The sequence below is a fragment of the Marmota marmota genome, unplaced genomic scaffold (assembly GCF_001458135.2).
Source record: "Marmota marmota marmota unplaced genomic scaffold, marMar, whole genome shotgun sequence".
Taxonomy (NCBI): domain Eukaryota; kingdom Metazoa; phylum Chordata; class Mammalia; order Rodentia; family Sciuridae; genus Marmota; species Marmota marmota.
Window position 1 is genome coordinate 2,258,209 of NW_025999880.1, and position 22,873 is coordinate 2,281,081.

General features: G+C 35.4%; 1 protein-coding gene across 9 annotated transcripts in view; it reads left to right on the forward strand.

Annotated features, from left to right (window-relative positions):
• Nucleotides 1-22,873, forward strand: part of Bcas3 (BCAS3 microtubule associated cell migration factor) — a 575,967-nt gene that overhangs the window by 10,066 nt on the left and 543,028 nt on the right. For all 9 annotated transcript variants that reach the window (XR_007342273.1, XM_048788041.1, XM_048788067.1 and 6 more), the window contains 2 exons: nucleotides 3,795-3,870; nucleotides 10,593-10,699. Coding sequence is in view for 8 of the 9 variants with exons in the window: in XM_048788041.1 (XP_048643998.1) it covers nucleotides 3,795-3,870; nucleotides 10,593-10,699 (183 nt within the window). In the remaining variant the exon portion in view is untranslated. The remainder of the gene's footprint in view (nucleotides 1-3,794; nucleotides 3,871-10,592; nucleotides 10,700-22,873) is intronic.

Below are 22,873 nucleotides of genomic sequence, written 5' to 3' on the forward strand. Positions count from 1 at the left end.
CTACAGATATTGATATTAGATCTGGTTTTATATGTCAACTCTAGTTATTATCTCTGGGCAAGTTACTGATTCCTATTTCTAAATATTGGTGTCCTATTGTATAAATGGGGTTAATCTTTGTATTCATCATGAGTTTATGTTGAGGCCTAGGATACCATATATAGGAAGCATAAAATAAAGCAAAACAAATATTGAGTAGTCTGTCTTAGAGGGAGCCTGAGGAGACTAGAGATGGAGGGCCAGAGAGATTTATGGCTTATAATCAGTAGTTGATATAATCAGATGAGCCAAAAACATTATAGTTGATAATTATAAAGTGAGCTTTAGCGACTACGGAGCTAGTGGCCATATTTTGCTTAGAAGAGCAAAAATAGGGGAAACCTTTTTTACATTAGACACTTTGTATACTGTTTGGTAGGCCCGAAAACAGTGCTTTCTAACTCCTTCCACATTTAATCCAGAATCCTGCTTGGTACTTTGTGGTCAGCTAATTTTTTTTCTTAATGTTATGTTCCAAATCCTGCACTATTCTGGGAATCATCACATTCATGAAGTCTAGAAATTATTATCTGGTTCTGTAAATATCCCTGTGAAGAGAGAAAATGTGTTATTAGACTAGATACTGGCATTTGTTCATATGACCCACTGAATAATTCTAGTTGTGTTCAACTGATAGGGTTGATGGCTGGTCAGAACCGTGAACTGTGCCCTTTGATCTGATAATTTCAAAGGAGAGCATTTTGAAGATGTTGCAGAGGAATTGGGAGAATGTTGAATAAAACTGTAGATAAGATGTCTTTCAATAAGTTGGCTAAGCTGAAGGAAAATTTGGAATGTTAGTGATTTACCAGATTAAAGAGAACCCTGACTTAGGGAAAAAAAAACAAAGTTCTTTTAAATGCAATGAAGTATACCACACTGGATCCTGGAAGAGAGAAAGGATTTTAGTGGAAAATTTTGTGAAGGGGCTGGGGTTGTGGCTCAGCAGTAGAATGCTCGCCTAGCATGTGTGAGGTACTGGGTTCGATCCTCAGCACCACATAAAAATAAATAAAATAAAGGTATTGTGTCCAACTAAAACTAAAAAAAATTTTAAAAAAATTTGTGAAATCCAAATAAGTTCTCGGGTATATTAGTAAAAATATATCAAAGTATGGTAATATAAGATTTTTTTGGATTAGTTTATATAATCAACTTCAACTAGGTGGGGATTATAATAACTCTCTGTACTGTGTTTAATAATCTAAAATTATTCATAAATAAGTTTGTTTTTATAAAAAGTTTTGAGGGCTGGGGTTGTAGCTCAGTGGTAGAGCTCTCGCCTTACACCTGTGAGACACTGGGTTTGGTCCTCAGCACCACATAAAAATATATGAATAAAATAAAGCTATAGTGTCCAACTACAACTAAAAAATAAATATTAAAAAAAAAAAAACTTCTGAGGGCTAGGCATGTGGCTCAAGCGGTAGAGCGCTGGCCTGGCATGCATGCGGCCCGGGTTCGATCCTCAGCACCACATACAAACAAAGATGTTGTGTCTGCCGAAAACTAAAAAATAAATATTTAAAAAAAGAAACAAAGTTTTGAAACTGAGCATGGTGGCATGTGCCTGTAATCCTAGCAACTTGGAGATGAGGCAGGAGGATCCTAAGTTTGAGTCCAGCCCTGGCAACTTAGTGAGACCCTGTACCAAATTAAAAACTAAGAAATTCTGGAAATGTTAACTCTTGGTAGAGTGTCCCTGGGTCCAATCCCTAGTATCACACACACAGAACAGAACAAAACAAAACAAAAAACAAACCAACAAAAAAACCTCAAGACTAAAAATAACAAGACTTAGGAAGAAGATGAGAGTGAGGTGGTTGAAGATAATCAGTCAGTTGGTTCCAGTGAAGATTTTTCTCTTCTTTCAAGAAATTAACTGTTTATACATACCACTTGTTTTTATTTTTATTTTCTTGGTGTTGGGGATTAAACCCAGGGCTTAGCACATTACCACTCAGCTAAACCTTGGTCCCTTCATATGTTTTCCTTTTTCAAAAAGACGATTGAAATTGTATGAATTTGTAAGGTAATTATTTTGGATAGTAAATCTATTAAGGTAACCCTGTCTTTTAGTGGTATTTTTGATCACCATTAGCCTTGTGTGGTATAGTGTGGATATGTAAATTGGTGTTAAATTGGTATACTATGGATACTTAAATTTCTAAGAGGAAGTGCTGTAAATTTGTATGGGTTAGTAATTTTTGTATGCTTTTGGTGCAGCTTATATTAAATAATTGTTCTGCACACTAAATAACTATAAAATTTCAAAAAGTTGCAGCTATTTTGTTGATATTCAATTATCTATATGTGTATATTTGTATATATTTGTGCAACAGTATATATTACATATATATGTTGTTGTTGTTTTGTTTTATTTATTTATATAGTTGTAGGTGGACACACTTTTTTTTTTAAGAGAGAGGGAGAGAGAGAGAGAGAGAGAGAGAGAATTTTTAATATTTATTTTTTTAGTTTTCGGCAGACACAACATCTTTGTTTGTATGTGATGCTGAGGATTGAACCCCGGGCCGCACGTATGCCAGGAGAGTGTGCTACCACTTGAGCCACATCCCCAGCCCCGACACACTTTTATTTTATTTTTATGTGGTGCTGAGGATTGAACCCAGTGCTTCACCCGTGCTAGGCGAGCGCTCTACCACTGAGCGACAACCCCAGAACCTTGTTTTATTTTTTTTATTATTATTTTTTAAATATTTATTTATTTTTTTGTTTTAGGTGGCCCAATATCTTTATTTATTTATTTTTTATGTGGTTCTGAGGATCGAGTGCCTTGCGCATGCCAGGCCAGCACAGTACCACTTGAGCTGCATCCCTAGCTCCCCTTGTTTTATTTTTTTTATTTTTTTTTTTTTAAATTTTTTTTTTTTTTAAAGAGAGAGAGGAGAGGGAGGGGGAGAGAGAGAGAATTTTTTAATGTTTATTGTTTAGTTTTCGGCAGACACAACATCTTTGTTTGTATGTGGTGCTGAGGATCGAACCTGGGCCGCACGCATGCCAGGCGAGCGCGCTACCGCTTGAGCCACATCCCCAGCCCCCCTTGTTTTATTTTTTGAGTCAGGGTTTGCTGTGTTGACCAGGCTGGCCTGAACTCCTGGGCTGAAGTGATCCTCCTGCCTCAGGCTTCTGATTAGTTAGATTACAGGCGTATGCACTGGAGCCCTGCTCTATGCGATTTAAAAAATTTAAAATACAAACATGCTTCATGTAGAGATGAATCCTTTTAAATACTGATAAGTATTATCCACACTTGTTAGCCCTTAATATTTATCTTTGTGATCCTTGCAGGCTTGTAAGAATTAGCTGATAGGTTGGATCTAGAAGCCAGATAACAGGTGAAAAAAATAATACTCTTGAGAGCTGTAGGTATTGTGTAATTGTCTGAGAAAAAGCACCGAGGGATGAATTATATAAAGGTGGTAGTTTTAAGCCTTATTCATTGACCAATACAGGTGGTATTTTAGTTTTTTTGTGCCTGTGAGTTGTTTCTTACAGATTGTGATGATTATATTTTTAGGTGTCTGCAATTTTTTAATTAGTCAAAAATTATCTTTTTAACCAAAGTCATTAGACTTCTTTATGAATATCCATCAGAGTAATAATATTCTAAAATGTGTTAGTTACCAAGATAGAGGATTAGTGCAGTTGGAGAGGGATAGAATTGATTTTACTGAACATCAGTAATAGAGCTGTAAAACATTTTTATTTAAACATTTCTGTTTACTATACAGGCTTACAGTGGAACATCTTTAACAGAAGAAAAGGAGAAAATAGTCTGGGTCAGATTTGAAAATGCAGATTTAAATGGTATGATTTAAACTTTTTTGGAATATGTGAATTAAATGTTTGTTTGGGGTTGACCAGATCCCAGAAAGAGAACTCTTACTGTAGTCCAATTATTTTCTTTTATAGTAACTTTTTGGCTTTCAAAATGAATTCATTTTTAATTAAAAGGTAACACCCACACTACAGAAATTTCTTTAGAACAAATATATATTGTACAAGTCTTAAAGTTTAACACAATGTGTAGCCTCAAACTTAAATTCAAGTGAATTAAGATTTTCTTAGGAAAGATGTTGTAATTCAAGTTCGATCAATTTTGTAGGATTTATAACTGCAAACTAATCATTTGCAAAAATGTTGAACTTTTTAGACTTTAAAATTATTTTTGTCCGAGTAGAATTTGTTAGTCCAATGTCTGTTTTCATTCGTTGCCTTTTCCCACTCTTTTTCACAAGGGGGCTGCCTGCCCCTCTATGTATTTTCCAGTCTTTCATAACTATAAAATTTCAAAAAAGTTGCAGCTATTTTGTTGATATTCAATTATCTATAATGTGTATATTTGTATATATTTGTGCAACAATATATATTACATATATATGTTGTTGTTGTTTTGTTTCATTTATTTATTTATTTAGTTGTAGGTGGACACACTTTTATTTTATTTTTATGTGGTGCTGAGGATTGAAGCCAGTGCTTCACCCATTTCTGTGGTTTTTCCCCTGTGGTTTTAGTCTCCCCTGGACAACCTACCTGCATTCCAGTTTCTGCCAAGTGACCTGCCACCTTGCACTCCACCCTTAGCCAAGGGGTAGTGATGGCTTTCTATTGTTGCTCATTGAATAGGTTGCCTCACAGCTCCATAGATGGCCTCTCAGCTCTTTTATCACCAGTATAATCTGTTGTCTGCATTAAGTTTGCATTTTAAAATATAATAAATTATTTTAATTTCCTGTTTGGGAATTTACTAATATCATATCTTGGGTTTTTATTTCCTTAAGACTTTTTGTTTCTAGGTTTTTTTTTTTTAATTGCAGATGGACACAATACCTTTATTTTGTTTATGTATTTTTTTATGTGGTGCTGAATATCGAATCCAGTACCTCACACATGCTGGGCAAGTACTCTACCACTGAGCCACAACCCCACCCTCTAGTTTTTTTTCAATTGTGATAAAATGGATATATGCTATTGTTTACCATCTTTTAAAAATATATATGTATGTATTTTAGTTGCTGATGGACCTTTATTTTATTTATATATGGTATTGAGAATTGAACCCAGTGATTCACACATGCCAGACAAGTGTTCTACCGCTGAACCACAACTCTAGCCCCTGATTTACCATCTTAATCTTTTTTTTTTTTTTGGTACTGGGGATTGAACTCAGGGGCACTCAACCACTGAGCCACACCTCCTGCCCTGTTTTATATTTTATTTAGAGACAGGGTCTCACTGATTTGCTTAGCGCCTTGCCTTGCTGAGGCTGGCTTTGAATTTGTGATTCTCCTGTTTCAGCCTCCTGAGCCACTGGGATTACAGGTGATCATCACCACGCCTGGCTCACTTTAATCATTTTTAAGTGTATAGTTCTGTGGTATTAAAAACATTCATAAAAGTTGAGTGCAGTGGCACATAATTGTAATCCCAGCTACTCAGGAGACAGAAGAGAAAGGATTATTAGTTCTAGGCCAGCCTGGGTAACACAGCCAGACTGTCTCAAAAAACAACAATGAAAAACATAATGTTTGTTGTATAGCCATCACCACCATCAGTCTCCATAACATTTTCATCTTATAAAACAAACAGTATTCATTAAAAAATAATTATATATTCTCCTAATTTCCCATCCCCTGTCAATCACTATTCTACTTGGTATGATTTTGACTACTCTAGGTACCTTATATGTGTGGAATCAAATAATATTTGCCTTTTTTGTGACTGGCTTATTTCATATAGCATAATATCTTCAAGGTTCATTCATGTTGTAGTATATGTCAGAATTCCTTTTTTTGCAGGGGTGGTTTACTGGGGATTGAACTCAGGGGTACTCCACCACTGAGCTACATCCCCAGCCCTATTTGTATTTTATTTAGAGAGAGGGTTTCACTAAGTTGCTCAGCACCTCACTTTTGCTGAGGCTCTCTTTGAGCTTGTGATCCTCCTGCCTCAATCTCCTGAGCTGCTGGGATTACAGGCATGTGCCACTGCGCCTGGTGTCAGAATTCCTTTTTAAGGAGTTTAACATTTCATTGCATTGTATTTACATACTACTTTTTTATTTTATGTTATTTTTTTTGAGATGGGGTCCTTGTTCTGTTGCCAAGACTGACTTTGAACTCCTGGGCTCAGCAATACTTCTGTCCCAGTCTCCCAAGTAGCTTAAATTATAGGTGTATGCTACTAAGACCAGATAATACCACAGTTTTTGATCCATTTATTTTTCAGTAGATACTTGGATTGCTTCCATGTTTTGCCTGTTGTAAATAATGCTGCTGTGAGCATTGGTGTGCAAATATCTCTTTGTGCTCCAGTTCTTTCAGGTATATACTCAGAAGAATTGCTGGATCACATGGTGATTCCATTTTTAAATTTTGGGGATCTGCTTTACTATTTCCCACAATGACTGTATGATGTTCTATTCCTACTGATGATGCTTCTCCACATCCTTTTTTTTCTTTGAATTTTTTCTTTTTAGATAGACACAATACCTTTCTTTTCTTTGTTTTTATTTTTATGTGGTGCTAGGATTGAACCCAATGCCTCACGCATGCTAGGCAAGCACTCTTGCCACTGAGCCACAACCCCAGCCCCTCCACATCTGTTTTTTATCTTTGTTTGTTTATTGTGGTCCTGGGGATTGAAATTAGGGCCTTGCTTCTGCTAGGCAAGTGCTCTATTATTGAGCTGTATTCCCAGCCTTTTTTATTTAGTGATAAGGTCTTGCCTAAGCTGATCTCAGACTCGCAATCCTTCTGCCTTAGTGTCTGAAGTAGCTGAGTTACACTCCCAGCCCCTCTACATACTTTTCAACACTTGGCATTATTATTATTACTTTATGTATTAGCTGTCCTTGGAGATGTGAGTTGTAGTTTTGATTTATGTTTCCCTAATGCATATTGATTTTAAGTATCTTTTCATTTACTTATTGGTCAGTAGTATACACCAGTCCCTTGTTATTCATGATTTCACATTCCATGGTTTCATCTATCTTCAATTAGCTATGGTCTGAAAATGTTAAATAGAAAATTTAAGAATTAAACAATTCACAAGTTTTAAATTGCACACTGTTCTGAGTTGCCTGATGAAATCTTGTGGGTTTGTGTTCTTTCCTACTCTGTTCTTCCTGGAATATGAATCATATATTGGACAGTATATCCTCTTTATACATGCTACAAGCTTGTTAGTCACACAGTAGTCTTCTTGGTTATCAAATCAGTGGTTGCAGTACTGCAGTGTTTGTTTCTAGTAACTTTTATTTTACTTAACTAATGTCCCAATAAGCAAGAGTAGTGATGCTGGCAATTTAGAGAGGCAAAAGAGAAGCCATAAACTGCTTCCTTTAAGTGAAAGATCTTGAGTTAATAAGGGAAGAAAAAGGTATGCCGAAATTGCTAAGAATGAATCTATGTGTGAAATTTTGCAGAAGAAAAATTTTTTATTAATTTTGGTCTCATATTGCAAATAGCAGTATGACCATAGTACATGATAAATGCTTAGTTAATTTGGAAAATAAATTATTGGTATTTTTTTTTTAACTGTCTGTGGTTTTAGGCAGCTATGAGGATACTACTATATCTGTAGAAATGTCTATTGAAGTCCTTTGCCCATTTTTGAAAATTTCCCCCAGTGTTCTCTGTATATGCTGTTTATCAATTCCTTATCAGATATATGAATTGTAAATATTTTCTCCTATTCTTTGGGTTGCTTTATCCTCTAAGACTTAGTATGTTTTGCCTTATTTTCCTTGTGGAGCTATGGTTCAGGATGAGAAAGGATGAAAGTCACTTTTAGAGACTGAGTTTACTTAATTTTGAATTCTATTAGCTTGTTCTTTCACATGATATCAACTTCTTGACCCTTCTTTGTGAATAACAAAACACTTATGGATGATAATTTATGATATCAATGACAAATATTTTTAGAAATGCTTTTTTATTTTGGAACATTCAAATAACCGAAATTAGTATTAAACTCCAGTCTGCTGTGTGTGTGTGTGTGTATGTGTGTGTGTGTGTCTATGTGTGTATGAGATAGTGCACACTATTAATGTTACTGGTAGTCAAATCCAGGGCCTCATGCTTGCTAGGGAAGTGCTTCCCCAACCCCATCTCTTTGAAATCTTATTATATTTTTAATTTTATTCTTTTTATGATTTTCTATTGGATTCCTTCCTTATTAGAATATGACTTGTCTTTCTCTTTTTTTCCTTCATTATTAATATTTGTAACAGACAAGATTATAATAATTTAGGTTAACAGTATAAGTTGGCTTTATTATTTTATTTTATTTTTTGTAGTATGGGGATCAAACCCTGGTCCTCATGCATGCTAAGCAAGCATCTACCCTGAGTTATGTCCTCAGCCCAGTTGGCTTTATTTTTTTGATTCTAGAATCAGACAATACTTTATTCCACAAAACAGAATAAACATTTAAGTGGGTGGAGCAGAGGAAGTTGGTTTTATAGACAAAAGGGTTGAAGAAAGCAAAAACAGCAAAAAAGGAATTGATCACTTCAAAGTTACTTTCCTTGTAAGTTGGAATGGGGTAATAGAACAATATAAAATAATTGATTAACATCAGGTTACTTCAGGTTAATTTTTTTTATAAGGATTAAAGGATAGGGAACTTTATTTTCATACCAACTGAAACTGGCCTGTTTGGGGAATTTGGCCATTATCTCTCTCTCTCCTGCATGCCAGTGTGATCAGATAGGAGTTCTGTTTTGGTATTGTGAATGGTAGTATGAATGACTCCACTTTGGTGTTAAGTCGAAGCTGTTGGGGGCTAGAGAAGGAGCTTAGTCCAAAACAATGACACTCTATAACTTTCATTTAATAATACCTATCTCATATTATATACTCTTATCAACTTTCTTTCTTGAGAAATACATTTTTTTTTTTTTGCTTTTTGGAGATTAGAATGTGTTAGAGAACTTTCTTTTTAAATTTTTCATTTTATTTTTAATTTTTTTTGCAGTACTGGGGATTGAACCCAGGTCTTTGTCCTTCACAGGCAGCACTCTCCCGATGAGCCACGTCCCCAGCACTTTTAACAATTGTTTTTAAATTTTGAGACTAGATCTTCCTTAGTTGCCAAGGCAGCTCTTGAACTTTCAATCCTCCCATCTTGACCTTCTAAGTATTTGGGATTACTGTGATGCCCCTCTGCCCTGATTTTAAGGTTTAATCTTATGTTCTTGGTGAATCATTGTGGGTGCTCTTCTTCTAAACTGGGATTTGCCTTTTCATTCTTCTGATGACAGTGGCTTATGATTAACAGAAACTCTTCATTTTAATGTAATAAGGAATGGAGCAGTAGAATTTGCTTTGGGATTCAAAGCTCAATGGATGGATTTACTTTAGACCAAAAGAAAGACAACTGTAATTGCTCGGAATGAGAAGAAAATAGTTCAGGTATAAATAGGTCTTTGGCAACATGAGATTTCCAGTTTGTGTAGTGAAAGACTTTATCTGTGGTATGATAATGGTTAAGTCTCCCAACTAGCTGGAATTACAGGCATGTACTACCATGCTAGGTGGGGTTTTATTATTTTATTAATTTATTTTTTAAAGCTTTATTATTATTATTTTTTTTAAAGAGAGAGAGAGAGAATTTTTTTTAATATTTATTTTTTAGTTATCGGCGGGCACAACATCTTTGTTTGTATGTGGTGCTGAGAATCGAACCCAGGCCGCACGCATGCCAGGCGAGCGCGCTACCACTTGAGCCACATCCCCAGCCCCGGTTTTATTATTTTTTAAAAATTAGCAATGGTCACTACAGGGCAGGCCTGGTGTTGCAAGTCTATAATCATAGGGAGTCTGGAGCCTAAGGTAGGAGAACCCCAAGTTCAAGGTCAGCCTGGGCAATTTAGGGAGACTCTGTCCCCAAAGTAAACAAGACTGGGGATACAGTTCAATAGAAGAGGGTTTGTATAGCTTACGTGAGGCCCTGGGTTCAATATCCAGTACTGAAATAGAAAAACAAAACAAAACAAAACAAAACAACCTTCTGGTTTTCCAATTTTAACTTCTTGTTCATTGTTTTCTTTAAAAAAATTTTTTTTGTAGTTGTAAATGGACAGAATGCTTTTATTTATTTATTTTTTCCTGTGGTGCTGAGGATCGAACTGAGTACCTCACACATGCTAGGCAAGTATTGAGTTACAGCCCCAACCCTTGTTCATTGTTTTTTAAATAGTGCCTTCTGACTGGTCATGATGGACGCCTGTAATCCCAGCAACTCTGGAGGCTGAAGTAGGAGGATCATAAATTTGAGGTCTGCCTCAACAATTTAGCAAGGCCTAAGCAACTTAGTGAGAACCTGTCTCAAAATAAAAAATGAATGTAGCTCAGTTGTAAAGCACCTCTGGATTCAATCCCCAGTGTATAAATAAATAAATAATGTACTCTATTTACTTCTGCTTGCTCTTGAATTAGAAAATTTAAATAATTATCACATTAATAACATTACAGTTGTTTTCTAGATTTATATTGTTTAATTGTGTTTTCTTAATTCTACTACAGATACATCAAGAAATCTGGAATTTCATGAAATACATAGCACTGGGAATGAGCCACCACTGCTGGTTATGATTGGCTACAGTGATGGAATGCAGGTCTGGAGCATCCCTGTAAGTATGCAGGTGGTTGAATCCCCAAAACAAAACATCACAGCATGTTAGCTTATATGGAGGTAATTTTATACTTTTATTAAGGTCTCATCCATTTATTTTACAAGCAGTTCCCAAGACATTGTCATTTGTACAATGTAATACAAGGAATTAGGAATGAGGGGCAAGTGGCATATCAAAGATACTCTAAATGGTTAATAGAGTGCAAATCAAATGCAAGATCTCATTTTTCTTCTTGGTACCTTATTAGGAAGGGGTTATTATTATTTATTATTTGTCCTGCTATGCTCAAGAGTAAACTGAGGCTTGTGGAAATTTTTTTTCTTCTTTTTCTTTTTTGCAGTGCTGGGGATTAAACCCAAGGCCTCAAGCATGCAAGTCTAATGCTTTTCAACTGTCTCAATTTTTATTTGAGACAATCTTACCAAGTTGATAAGACTAAAAGTTGCTAAGACTAGCATCAAATTTTTGATCCTTCTGCCTCAGTCTCCCAAGTAGCTGGAATTACAGGCATGTATTTCCATGCTAGGTGGGGTTTTATTATTTTTTAAAAATTAGCAACCATTAAAAGTATATTTATTGGGGCTGGGGATGTGGCTCAAGCGGTGGTGCGCTTGCCTGGCATGTGCAGGGTGCTGGGTTCAATCCTCAGCACCACATAAAAATAAAATAAAGATGTTGTGTCCACTGAAAACTAAAAAATAAATATTAAAAAATTCTCTCTCTCTCTCTCTCTCTTAAAAAAAAAAGTATATTAATACTGGGGACAGTGCTGTATGCCTGTAATCCCAGCATCTCAGGAGGCTGAGGCAGGAGGATCACATGTTTGAAGCCAGCTTTGGCAAGTTAGTGAGGCTTTAGGTAACTTAGCAAGACCCTGTCTCAAAATTTAAAAAAGTGAAAAAGTGTTTCTCAGTGGTTAGGCACCCTTGGAGTCGACTGAACCCAAAGGTACCTTGTTATCAAAAAAAAAAAGGACTGGGGTTGTAGCTCAGTGGTATAGCGCTTGCTTCGCATGTGTGAGGCACTGGGTTCAATCCTCAGCACCACATAAAAATAAATAAATAAAATACAGATATTGTGTCCATCTACAACTAAAAAAAGTTAAAAAACAAAACAAAACAAAAAAATACATATTTTTTTCAGTGCTTGGGAGGCTGAGGCAGGAGAATTTTAAGTTCTAGAACCAGTTTCAGCAACTTAATGCTGGCTTAAGCAACTTTGAGACCCTGTCTCAAAATAAAAAACAAAAAGGGCCGGGGATGTGGCTCAGTGGTCAGGCACCCTTGTATTAAATTCTCAGTACCAAAAATAAATAAATAAAATGAAAAAAAAAAAAGGGTTGAGAATGTGGCTCAGTAGTTAAGTACCCCTGCGTTCAATCTCTGTTACCATAATACATACATACATAAATACATTTTGCATCAGTTAAAACTTGACATGGTACAAAATTCAATAGGTAGAAAAGTGTCAACAAATTTCTTTCTGCTCTGATCCTCTATTTCCCCTAACCTGAGGCAACAAGGAATTGTAATTTGTGATGTATTCTTACAGCTATATTTTATATAAATAAAATAGATATAATATATTTCTTTCATTTTTGTTCTGAATCTTACTGTTTTTATTCATAATGTCAGTATTTAGAGAACTTCTTCATTGACAATTTTTCTTAATTGGATGCTAGGGAATCATTAAATGCAGGTCCTCATGCATGCCAGGCAAGCACTCTACCCCATCCCCTACACAGACTTTTATAGGTACATAATAATTCTGTTATTTGAATATTCTCTAATGACTTGTTCCTTATTGATGAAAATACTTTAAGTGTCCATATTTTTCATACTAAAACAATGAGGTAGTGAACTTGCACAAAGGTTGTTCTCTATATCTGGGTATCTATGTAGGAAAAATTCCTTTTGGTGAAATCTGAGCAGGAGTTTATGGCTTTTTTTTTTTTTTGTACTGGAGATTGAACCAGGGGTGCCCTACCACTAAGCCACATCCTCAGCCCTTTTATTTATTTATTTTTTGAGAGAGTTTTGCTAAGTTGCTGAGGTTGGCTTTGAACTTGTGATCCTCCTGCCTCAGCCTCCAAAGGCACAGGATTATAGGTGTGTGCTACTATGCCTGGCTTCCATTTGTATTTTGGTAAATATTTTACACTGCAAAATAATGATCCTGGTTTGCCTGCTGAGTTGTGTGTGTGTTCTAGCATGACAAAAAGTAAAATGTAAAAGTGGGAGAGACTGGGGAGCAACACAGCTCAGTGAGATGTAGTAAGGACCATGTATTTTGGCTTATCTCATATGTCTTCCATATGTTATATGTTTGGCATGACCTAAATATTATATCTCCCCATTAGATGGGTGAATCTGTTGTGCAATTCTTTTGCTGCTCGAGACTTTTGGCCAATAAAATTTGAATTCATATCTTTAATAAATGTAAGTTACCAAACTTGCTTGACACTGTGTGTTAGTGAGTGTGTGTGTGTGTGTGTGTGTGTGTGAAATTTTTCCTATTTAAAAAGTTAGTTTTTTTGGGGAATTATGGTTTCTTCCTAGAAGATTTATAAGTAAACATATTACCTTATATTTAATAGACATTAAGATGCTTTTCACTATAGAATTTGGCCTTAATGCCATAGGGATTAGTATATAACAATCACATTGACTACATAATTCTTTAACATTTTCAGTTAAAAAATTATTACTTCATAAATCACTTGTGATTACCTTTTCGTCCTTTATTCTAATTATTCATAAATCATTTATATATATATATATGCACACACTTTTTTTTTAATAGTACTGGGGATTGAACCCAGGGGTGCTTAACCATTGAGCCACATCTCTAGCCCTTTTTAATGTTTTGTTTAGGAAAAGGGTCTCGCTGAGTTGCTTAGGGCTTTGCTAAGTTGCTGAGGCTGACATTCAGCTCACAATCCTCCTGCCTCAGTCTCCTGAGCTGCTGGAATTATAGGCATGTGCCACCATGCCTGGCCCTTTATTCTTATCAATAGTTGTCATATGGTTTAGGGTTTTTTTTTTTTTTTAAAGATTGGGTTTATGTTGTAAAGGCACAGAATCATCCTCCTCCTCCTCCTCCAGCTGAGGATCTTAAACATGTTATGCAAGTGCTCTACTGCTGAGCTTTACCCCCTTCCCCTCTTTTGCTATTAGTTGTTTTGCAAGGCCCTGCAATGTTTTTTAGATAATTTAAGTATGCCAAAGGTGTAGACAGGGTCTGGGATTGTGGCTCAGTGGCAGAGTGCTTGCCTCACACATCACTGGATTTTATCCTCAGCACCACATAAAAAGAAGTAAATAAGATAAAGGTATTCTGTCCATCTACAACTAAAAAAATATTTAAAAATTTTTTAGTTGTTTATGGATTATTATTATTATTATTTTATATGTGGTGCTGAGAATCAAACCCAATGCCTCACTCATGCTAGGCAAGCACACTACCACTGCCCTAAAAACATATTTAAAAGGTGTAGGCAAAAGACTCAAGATCTGGCAGTTTTTTTTTTTAAACTTACCAATACTTCTTGGTCATGATTAGAGGAAAGGATTTTGTAAAGGAGGTGTTTATTTATTAATAGAGATTTCATTTGCTCCATATGCTGTTTGTTGACAGAGTTGAAGACAAAAAGGAAGCTATAGCTTTAACAAGAAGTTCGAGTCTTGTGTGATTAGGGGTGCTGACTGGATTGAGCACATTCCTTTGGTGGGACTCAGGTTGCTTTAACTGCCTACTTGTTTGGTTGTAATTACAGGTGTTACTTTTAATAGTTTTAAAGTTAACTTGTATTTATTTCTGAACAATTTAAAGTTCTTCATTCCTCCTTATGCTAAGATTGTGTTTTGAGGGGCTTGAATAATCTTTTCTTGATGGAATTTTCTTTTGACTAGTTTTATACTATTATAGTAGTATATTCTTTAAGTACTGTTTCATGAATTAGGAGGCAAATAAGCTTATCCTGGGAAAAAAAGCTTATTCTGGTGTATTGATTGAGCTCTCAGTATAGAGATTTATATACACATTATCCCAGCTGATGTATACTACCAGGTAGAAATTACCTTCTTTCGTAGGTGGTAAGTTCACAGTGCTTGTAAAAGTTGGAACTAGAAGTTAAAGATTAGCTGAGTTCAAATTCAAAGCCTATGACCTAAAAGCTATGATTCATTACTTCCCAAATGTGATAGCAGAAGTCAGGTAGTTTAGTTTTTGTTTTCATTTGTAAAATACCTTTAAATATTCATAATTAGCTTTTTTCCCCCTGCCTTCTTAATTATCTTTTGTAGACTTTGGTGACTGTTAGCCATTGCTTTATCTACACTTACCACCAGTCAGTCACTTTTTCTAATCATTTGCTGGATATTGGGGAGTTTTACGTTGGTCAACCTAGAAAAAATTCCTCTCGTGACTCTTTGCCCATGCTAAATCATACATGCTGCTTTTCAGTAAGTGTGGGAAAGCTGGAAGTCAAAACCTGTTTAAACCATAGTAGTTTTTGCTTCTAATGTGTGTAAAGGGCTCCCATTGGTTGATGTTAATTTAATTTTTTTTTGGCATGCTAGGGATTGAACCCAGGCATCATGGATGCTAGGCAGGTGCTCACACTGAGCTAAATCCACAGCAACTGTTTGTTGGTTTAATACAACTGTGAGCTTTCAATTAAGAGAATAAACATACTCTGGTAAAAATTTATTTTATTATTATTATTTTTTCCTTAATGGGAATTAAACCCTAAGGTGCTTTAGCATTAAGTGACATTCCCCAGCCCTTATAGTTTTTTGTTTTGAGATAGGGTCTTGCTAAGTTGTCCAGGTTGGCCTTGAACTTGTGAACCTCCTGTCTTAGCTTCTGGAGTAGTTGGGTTTATAGGCCTCTGCCATCATGCTTAGCTCTTCTCTCAATTTAGACATTGATTTACATTGATTAACTTGGTCCCATGATCTATGAAGATTTAAATCCATGTATTTGTTCATTTATACAACACAGGTTTGGGATATATAGTTAAAGCACAATAGATGTGGTCTTTTGGTCGTGAAGCTAGTAGGACAGAGAAATTTAAATAGGAACAAATTAATTTACAGCTTAAATTGAAATATGAAGAGAATCATGAGACTAGATAAGGAAGTGGCATGAACTCAAGAATAAGATTCAGTCAGGGTCAGATTAAAACAACAAGTACTAGTCAGAAGCTCTGAGGTGGAAAATTTCTTTATACTGAAACATTGATTTATATTTTTTAAATTTCTTATTTTTAAGAATATGAAATAAGTATCTTTATGATCATGTAATTTGGAGAGATCAATATAAGTAAGGCTCTTGTTATATTTGCCAAATTGCATTCTTGCAAAGCCATGTCATTTATGTTTACCCTATTATTAATTCATTCACTTAGTAAAGATTTATTGATTGCTCATCACATGTCAGACTGTTGAAGGTTCTGGGAAAACAACACTGAGCAAACAAAGCCATTCTTGTGGAATTTCCACTGTAGGTAGGTGGTTTTTGTTGCTCTGGGTTCTTATTTTATGTAGGATGGTCTTGGACAGGCTCTCAAATATCCAGTCCAACAGAGGTACAGAAGAAGAAATATCCATATGGGTATCTGAAGGAGGAGCATTCAAAACCAGGTTGAACATTGTAGTGGGACTATACTTCAGATATTCAAGAATAACGAGGAAGCTGTTTAGGTGGAGCAATGTGGGCAAGGTGAAGAGTAGAGAGAGATGTCTAAGGGCTGACATAGTGGTGGGCTGAGGCTTTCTCACCACTGTAAAGACTTCTAAAATTTTGAACACAGAGCAAAATTGAAATAATTTTGTCATGAAAACATGAATACCCACTACCTAGGTTGCATTCTTTATTACATTTTATTATGCTTGCTTTATCTCATATTTATCTTAGTGTATTTAAAGTAAATGCAAACATTGGCATGCTTGCTCCTAACTACCTTTGCATGTGTATCATTCATTAGAGTTCATTATTTGGTTAGTGTTTACTAAGTAAAATTTATACTAAATTAACAAAAATTTTATTTTGGCTTTGTGGGGATTGTACCCAGAGCTTCACCCATGCTAAGCAAGTGCTGTGTCACTGAGCTGCAAACACACAACCCAAATATACAAATCTTTTTTTTTTCTTTTTAATTATTGTTTTATTTATTTATTTTTGAACAGGGGATTTAAACTTGGAGCACTTTACTTCTGAGGTACATTCCTAGTCCTTTTTTTATTTCTTTTGAGACAGGGTCTCAGTAAGTTACTGAGGCTAGCCTCGAATTTACAGCCCTCTGGCTTCAGCCTCCGAATCACTGTGTTTGCGATTGTGCACCACCATGCCCAGCCAAATGCATAAGTCTTAACTGTAAATTTTCTGAGGGTTTTTTTTTTTGTCCTGTGTATTGAACCCAGGGGTGCTTTGCCACCACGTCGCCTCCCCATGTCCCCTCTCCCCTACATGTTTTTTTTTTTTTTTTTGACATAGAGTCCTGTTTAATTGTCCTGTCTGACATACAACTTGTGATTCTCCTGCTTCAAGTCTCCCTGATTGCTGGGATTATGGTCATGCATCATTGCACCCAGCTCTTGGGATTCTTTTGTTCTTTTTAAATAATCCATATTTCATATTAAATCATGCAAATGTATTCATTGCAGCATGTGGAAGATGGAAGTTGTGTGAAACAGTGTATTTTAGTTACAAAAGTTAGCATTTTTGTTTTCTTGAAGCTTTGCTTATACTTCAAATTGACACTAGGTGTCACTAACACATTGATCTAAGAAAAGTTGCAGCTGTTCTTGAAAGGAAATATTTGCCCTAAAGCTTTTAGTGTAGCTTTCACACGCTGAAAGCTTTAGAACAAACATACCAGGGCATATTTGAGGTAAATACCAATTAGTATATTATTTATTAGAAGTTTGGTGCCAATAGACCTTGCCATGTTAAGGAAGCAATTTTTATATGCTTCATTTGGGAATAATATAAACTTAGTGATTTGAGTACACTGGTAAGCATAGAATGTTTGGACCACAATCAAAATGTTGCTTTTGTTGAGAACAGGGCCTTATTTTTGTTCCATTCTCTTACTGGAAAAGTAGTAGTAGATGGCTTGTTAGTTATCTGCAGTGGAAATACTAGGTGTTATGGAGTGAAAAAAAAAGAAGAAATGAAGAGAATATTGATTTAACTTCTGGAATACACCCATATTAATAGACAGATATATTTTCCCTGTGTATATTTCTAATATATCATTTAGAGAAGTCTTACATCTGAAATTTAATTTTCCATTGAGTTCTAATAATGTAATAGTGGCATTATATGACTTTAGTTGATTTGATATAGGCAGTGGATACTATGTGAGTTCAAAATTTATTCTAATGAGACTCCTTGTTGGTTTTGATCTTTTTGACATTTTTTACCCTAAACCAATATATTATTTGGATACAGGCTGAATTATGAGTCTGTGGAAGGTAATTTTTTATTTTTTGCTCAGTTTTATTGACCATCTGTATATTAAAGTGTGCATATGTAAGCATATAGATTGAATTCTTATATATATATATATATATATATATATATATATATATACACATATAAATATATAAAATCTTTCAGCTGTCACCTAATTTAAGATACAGAATGCTTCTCTCACCTGAGAAGAATCCCTCATCACTTCTCTGTCAACACTGTCCTCTTTGTACCCCCAAGTAACACTATTCTAATTTCTGTCACCAGAGATAATTTTTTTCTATTGTACTTGATTAAAAAAATGATTATAGATAAGACAGTATGTTTTCTTTTGTCTGACTTGTCTCTTAACATTGTGATGGTGGGATTTTTTTCCATGTTTTACGGGTAGTACTTATTTGTTCTTTTTCTGTATACTATCTTATGAAAATGAATGCAGAATGTTTCATAAAATTCTTTACATGACTGGAAGACGTTTTGTTTCCAGTTTTATAGTATAAAAATTCAATAAAGCTTCTGTTGAATATTCTTTAGGATTTTCTTCTTCTTCCTCTTCCTCTTCCTTTTTTGCTTGGTATTGGAGATTGAACCCAGGGGCACTTTACCACTAAGCTATATCCCTCCTTTGTAGTTTTTGAGTCAGGGCCTGGCTAAATAGGCTGAGGCTGGCCTCAAACTGATCCTCCTGCCTCAGCCTTGTGAGTCGCTGGGATTACAGGAGTGTGCCACTGCACTCAGAAATTGAATATTTTTGTATGGTGTTTTTAGAGACATATGTCATTCATTTCTTTTGGGTATTGACCTAGTACTCAACTTGCCATGTAATGGGGTAGGTATATGTTTAACTTTAGTAGACACTTATAAACTGTTTTCCAAAGTGGTTTTTAACAACTTTGTATTCCTATTACAGTGCATAAAAGTTCTAATTGCTCCACATTCTCATAAGTAGTTATTATTTTCAGTTTTTAAAAAATTTTTAGCCATTTTGGTGTTGGTATCTTATTATGGGGCTTTAAAAATGATTTTTGTTTTGCAGTAATTTCAAATTTTATAATTATTACAAGGAATTCCTATTATCCTTTATGCAGATTCACCAGATATAGATGTTTTGTTCCACTTGCTTTTATCATTCTCTCAAGATTGTGTGTGTGTGTGTGTGTGTGTGTGTGTGTATGTATGTATGTGTGTGTGTGTGTTGCTGGGGATTGAACCCAGGGTTTTTGTGCATGCTAGGCAAGTACTTTATCACTGAGCTATACCTCAGTCCTGTGCATATTTCTTTTCTGAACCATTTGTAAGTTGAAGAAATTATGTCCCCTTTTCACAAATAATAACCATAACACTAAAACCAGGACATTTAATTTGATATAATACTAGTATGGAATCCACTATCCACATTCAAATTTTATCATGATTCAACTAGTTTCCTTTACAGCTATTGTGATACTTTCACAATGTTGTCTTTCTTTTTTATTTTTCGTCCCAGGGGTTGAATGGAGGGGTGCTTAACCACTGAGCCACATCCTCAGCCTTTTAAAAATTTATTTATTTATTTATTTTTAAAATTTATTTTGAGACAGGGTCTTGCTCAGTTGCTAGGGCTTTGCTAAATTGCTAAGAATTTCTTTGAACGTGCAAACCTTCCGAGCTGCTGGGATTACAGGCATGTACCACTGAGCCTGGCCATAGTGTTGTTTTTTGACGGAAGGAATCTAGTTCAGATAATTCAGTCGTGTGTGTGTGTGTGTGTGTGTGTGTGTGTCTGTGTGTTACTATGGGATTTACTAGGGATGCTCTACTGATTTATATCCCCAGCCCTTTTAATTTTTATTTTAAGACAGGTTTTTGCTAGGTTGCCAGGCTGGCCTGCAACTTGAGATTCTCCTGTTTCAGCCTCAAAAGTTGTTGGAATTACAGATGTGTGGCACTGCTCCGAGCCAGATAAGTTAGTCTTTGTTGTTGTTAGTACTCTTTGTATCTTTCTTTACTCTAAGGTCATAAAAATTATCCTGTTTTTGTTTAGAGTTTTTTTTTTTTTTTAACCTTTAGGTTAAAGATCAATTTAAAATAATTTCTCCCCTCATGGTTCTAGGGATTGAAACCAGGGCCCCTGTGCATGCTAGCAAGGGCTCTACCACTAGGCTACATCCCCAGCCTTTTAAAATTTGAGGCAAGGTTTTGCTAAATTGGCCTTGAATTTATGATCCTTCTGCCTCAGTCTGGGATTAGAGGTGTGCATCACTGAGCCCATCTGAAGGGGGTTAATATTTTACACAGGGAATTGTCTGAAAAAATAAGGCATAAGTATGCAAATGAAAGTCATTTATGTTTGTGATTCAACATTGCCACTATTAATGTTTTTGACTAGATGATTCTTTTGTGTGGAAGGGTCTTGTACATTGAAGGGTATGTTAGCAGCATCAGTAGCCTTTATGTACTATATAAAAGATATAGCCCACAAGTGTGATAATCAAAATTGTCTCCAGACAGTGCCATGTGTCCCCTGGTTGTTACCTCCCTAGGATGAGGAGTATTGCTGTAGAGAAAAATATGATGGAAACTGCTGACTCAGATATCTGTATTGGGATCTAGATAAACATAAAATTTAATGGGAAAATTACTTATGGGTAGATAAGAAAATCAGGAATTGACTATGTATAGGGGTATATGTATATCAGTAAGAAATGTTTTAATGTAGAATTGAAGTGTATCTTTGTTATTTCTAAATATTAAAGTGAAAGTTTTTCTATTATAAACCCATCTTTTGCTCAATATATCTTTCAAATTGATTGTCAATAATCATTTGGCTTATTCTGATAAAAAAGGAGTATTAAGAAATGCCATTTTTTTAAGCTTTATAGTTATATGTAGTGGTTGGTTTCATCTTGACATGCACGGATGAGGTGCTTTTTAGTTTATACAATATTTCATTATATGCAATACTACAATTTACTTAGCATTAAAAAAATTTTTTTTTAGTTGTAGTTGGACACAGTATCTTTATTTATTATTTATGTGGTACTGAGGATTGAACCCAGTGCGAGGCAGGCTCTGTACCCCTGAGCTACAGTCCCAGCCCACTTATGATCAATTTTAAAAACTAGAATTCAAATCTATTTCATTTATTTATTTTTATACTTTAATTTATTTATTTCTGTGTGGTGCTGAGGATTGAACCCAGTGCCTCACACATGCTAGGCAAGTGCTTTGCCACTGAGCCACAACCACAGCCCCTTATTTATGATCATTATCTTTTTAAAAAGAAAAAACAGCTGGGTGCGGTGGTGCACACCTGTAATCCATGGCTTGGGAGGCCGAGGCAGGATAATCATGAGATCAAAGCCAGTCTCAGCAACAGCAAGGCGCTAAGCAATCCAGTGAGACCCTGTCTCTAAATAAAATATGAAATAGGGCTGGGATGGAGCTCAGTGGTCAAGTGCCCCTGAGTTCAATCCCTAGGACCAAAACAACAACAACAACAACAACAACAAAAGAATGATATAAGCAGGGCATGGTGGCCTGTGCCTATAATCCCATGGGAATCTGAGGCAGGAGGATCTTAACTCCCAGGCTAGTCTGGACAACATAGACCCTGTCTCAAAAAGCAAACAAAAAAAATGTACAAATAAAATGTACACATTTGATGATTTTTTTTCCTTGTGTGTATATATGTGTGTTAATGTAAGAATGTGTGCCTGTATGTATATTTATACAAGTAAATGAAACCACCACTGGGAAGAAAGCATAAGGACATTTTTTATATTCATGGAGTTTCCCAGTGAGTATTCCTTCTCTGTACTCCCCCAGGTTAAGATAATCACTATTCTCTCCACAGATTAGTTTGCATGTGTTAAACTTTAAATTGATGCACACAGCGGGTAATCTTTTGTGTCTGACTTCATTTGGTCAGTGTCTATTTTAGATTCATCCTACTCAAGACATAATAAAATGATGGATTAAAGGCAATTCATTTTGTATGTGTGAGTGATTATGAAGTGTTTATGACAGCTGCTAGGCCAACACTCTTTATAATGGTGTTACATTGACTTCTGAACACCTTTAAGTCTGCCTCCAGGCATGTGTGTCAGTGTAGTCTGAGTGGTGTTACATTAACATCTACCCAAAGTTAGATCTTTTGACTACAGAAGTGTTAGTTGCAAATGGGAGATACCATTAGAGCAGCTTCAAAGGAATGGAATGATATTTGGATTGGTGCGTGCTGGCTGGGGTTTTGAAGTGTAATGTCTAAATCAGCGTCCCATAACTGAAGGAATGTGTGAGTTCCAAATGCTTTTCTTTGATCTTCCCTTAGAAAATCAGACTGAAGGAGAAGGTCAAAGTCTCCTTAAGATACTTGTATGTGTGCAAAAATTTGGAAGTATGAAAACAGGATCACAAGTTCCATTCATTATTTGTGTTCTGTGGTTTTCATATTGTTCTTGAAATTCACTTCAGGTTTTCTATTTTGTATTTAGTGTCAAGACCAAATACAGACTGCTTTATAAGTCTCCTTAAGGTTGTTAGTCCTCACAAATATGCATTTCAGGTGGTTTTTTTGGGTTCACTTTTTTTTTCCCTTAATGGTATACATAGTAGGTTACAGAGATGCTTGATACTCTGACATTAATTGAATCATTTGTGGTCAGGAAGTCAAAAATAAAACAAAAATCTTATTCTCCTCTTCCCCCTGAA